This window comes from Telmatherina bonti, assembly GCF_933228915.1.
Source record: "Telmatherina bonti genome assembly, chromosome: 3".
Lineage (NCBI taxonomy): Eukaryota > Metazoa > Chordata > Actinopteri > Atheriniformes > Telmatherinidae > Telmatherina > Telmatherina bonti.
The window spans coordinates 39,142,083-39,144,582 of record NC_136621.1 but is presented as its reverse complement, the minus strand read 5'-3'; the positions used below and the strand labels follow the sequence as shown (position 1 = coordinate 39,144,582).

The 2,500-nt window shown below is 54.1% G+C and overlaps 1 protein-coding gene across 1 annotated transcript in view; it reads left to right on the top strand.

Annotated features, from left to right (window-relative positions):
- Window positions 1-2,500, top strand: part of dnah7 (dynein, axonemal, heavy chain 7) — a gene marked incomplete at both ends in the record, with an annotated part of 89,011 nt that overhangs the window by 76,262 nt on the left and 10,249 nt on the right. The window contains one exon of the mRNA XM_079264138.1: window positions 223-453. Coding sequence (XP_079120264.1) covers window positions 223-453 — 231 coding nt within the window. The remainder of the gene's footprint in view (window positions 1-222; window positions 454-2,500) is intronic.

Sequence of the window (2,500 nt, the reverse complement as noted above, 5' to 3'; positions counted from 1 at the left end):
AAAGAAACTGTGGGCTTTTATATTCACAGGATCAGACTTTCAGATCTTAACACGATGGCGAGGGATTAAGCAGCTGTTTCTTGTACTGTAGCCTGCTTCCATTACCAATGATTTTCCATTCCTGCTTGCCAGTAACTAAACATCAGGAAGGTAAACGGTGCAAGTCGGACTGAGGAGAAGGGAGAAGAATCATCCTGTTTTTGTGTTCTGCTCTATGATCAGTCCCGCTCTTCAGGCGGCGATGCCAAATCCTCCGATGAGATGGTGTTTGATGTGGCAGCTGACATCCTGAGCAAGCTGCCTGCAGACTTCGATTTGGAGGCAGTGATGAGTCGCTTCCCCACCAGCTACAACCAGAGCATGAACACGGTGCTGGCGCAGGAGATGGGCCGCTTCAACAACCTGCTCTCCACCATCCGAAACTCCTGTATCAACATTCAGAAAGCCATAAAGGTTCGTACAAAATAATAAGAATAAGAATAACAAGAATACATTTTATTTGTCGGCTCCTTTCCTGACACCCCAGGTCACCTTACAAGAGTAGATCAATAAAAACACATAAATAAAAGATAGAGGGAAATGTTACAGAGAGTTTGCCAGTTTGACGGAGTCAGAGTTACAGAGGTCAGGGGGAGGGAGATCCAGAGATGTGGGGCAGAGCAGCTGAGAGCTGCGGCCAGGCGGCCAGAAGGCCAGGCGACCAGGAGGCCAGGCGGCCAGGAGGCCAGGCGACCAGGAGGCCAGGCGGCCAGGAGGCCAGGCGGCCAGGCGGCCAGGCGACCAGGAGGCCAGGCGGCCAGGCGGCCAGGCGGCCAGGCGGCCAGGAGGCCAGGAGGCCATGGGGCTAGGAGGCCAGGCGGCCAGGCGACCAGGAGGCCATGGGGCCAGGCGGCCATGGGGCCAGGCGGCCAGGAGGCTAAGAGGCCAGGAGGCCATGGGGCCAGGCGGCCAGGAGGCTAGGAGGCCAGGAGGCCAGGAGGCCATGGGGCCAGGCGGCCAGGAGACCAAGCGGCCAGGCGGCCATGGGGCCAGGCGGCTAAGAGGCCAGGCGACCAGGAGGCCATGGGGCCATGGGGCCAGGCGGCTAAGAGGCCAGGCGACCAGGAGGCCATGGGGCCAGGCGGCCAGGAGGCCATGGGGCCAGGCAGCCAGGCGGCCAGGAGGCCAGGAGGCCATGGGGCTAGGAGGCCAGGCGGCCAGGCGACCAGGAGGCCATGGGGCCAGGCGGCCATGGGGCCAGGCGGCCAGGAGGCTAAGAGGCCAGGAGGCCATGGGGCCAGGCGGCCAGGAGGCTAGGAGGCCAGGAGGCCAGGAGGCCATGGGGCCAGGCGGCCAGGAGACCAAGCGGCCAGGCGGCCATGGGGCCAGGCGGCTAAGAGGCCAGGCGACCAGGAGGCCATGGGGCCATGGGGCCAGGCGGCTAAGAGGCCAGGCGACCAGGAGGCCATGGGGCCAGGCGGCCAGGAGGCCATGGGGCCAGGCGACCAGGCGGCCAGGCGGCCAGGAGGCCAGGCGGCCAGGCGGCCAGGAGGCCATGGGGCCAGGAGGCCATGGGGCCAGGCGGCCAGGAGGCCAGGAGGGGTACGATGAGATTAATAGAGGATCTGAGAGAACGGACTGATGTGTTGATGTGTGGGAGGTGAGAAAGGTAGGGAGGGGCGAGGTTATGGATGTCCTTGTAGGTGACAGCAGCTGCTTTCTGAACCAGCTGGAGTTTATGGAGGGATTTTCAGGGAAGACAGAAAAGACAGAAAGGAGTTGCAGTTGTCGAGCCTGGAGGTGACGAGACTGTGGAGAAGTATGGAGTGGGGGAGGGGCGGTTGATGCTGCGGAGGTGAAAGGATGCTGACTGGGTTATATTGCTGATATGTGATGTAAAAGTCAAAGTTCTGTCGATGATGACGCCCAGACTCTTCCCCGGAGGGAGGGGGAGATGGAAGAGTCAGATTTAGAAGGTAAATTAATCACATTTCTGTTTTAAAGTTGTTTAATTTCAGAAAGTTTTTACATAATTCCAATAAATATGTTGGTTGTTGATTAACAGGAAAGCTGAATAATAAATCGTTGTTGATTTTGTATTTGTGTTCAGCAAAAGTAATAATTCAGTTGTAGAGGTCACGTCTGCCGACTGATGAATCAGTGAAGATAAATTTACATTAACAGCATATAGAGAAGCTGCACAGCTGTTAATGTTGTTTTAAAGGCATCGTTTTGCACAAAATGAACATATTTAATATTTTATTGGGTATTTATTTATTCTTAATTATTTTATCCGTTATTTTTTTAACTACATTATTATTTCATTTTATTTTTATTTTGTGATATTCGCAGAAACGTTCTGTTTTTAAAATGTGCTTTATAAATAAAGTGGATTGGATTGAACTGACTCAAAGAGACCAAGAAGAAGTAAGAAAATAATTGTTTATGAAGTTGTTTTTTTCTGATCAGATTCAGTCCATGTTGTATGCAGCCAGAGCTGGTTAGGTGTGGACATGGTTGT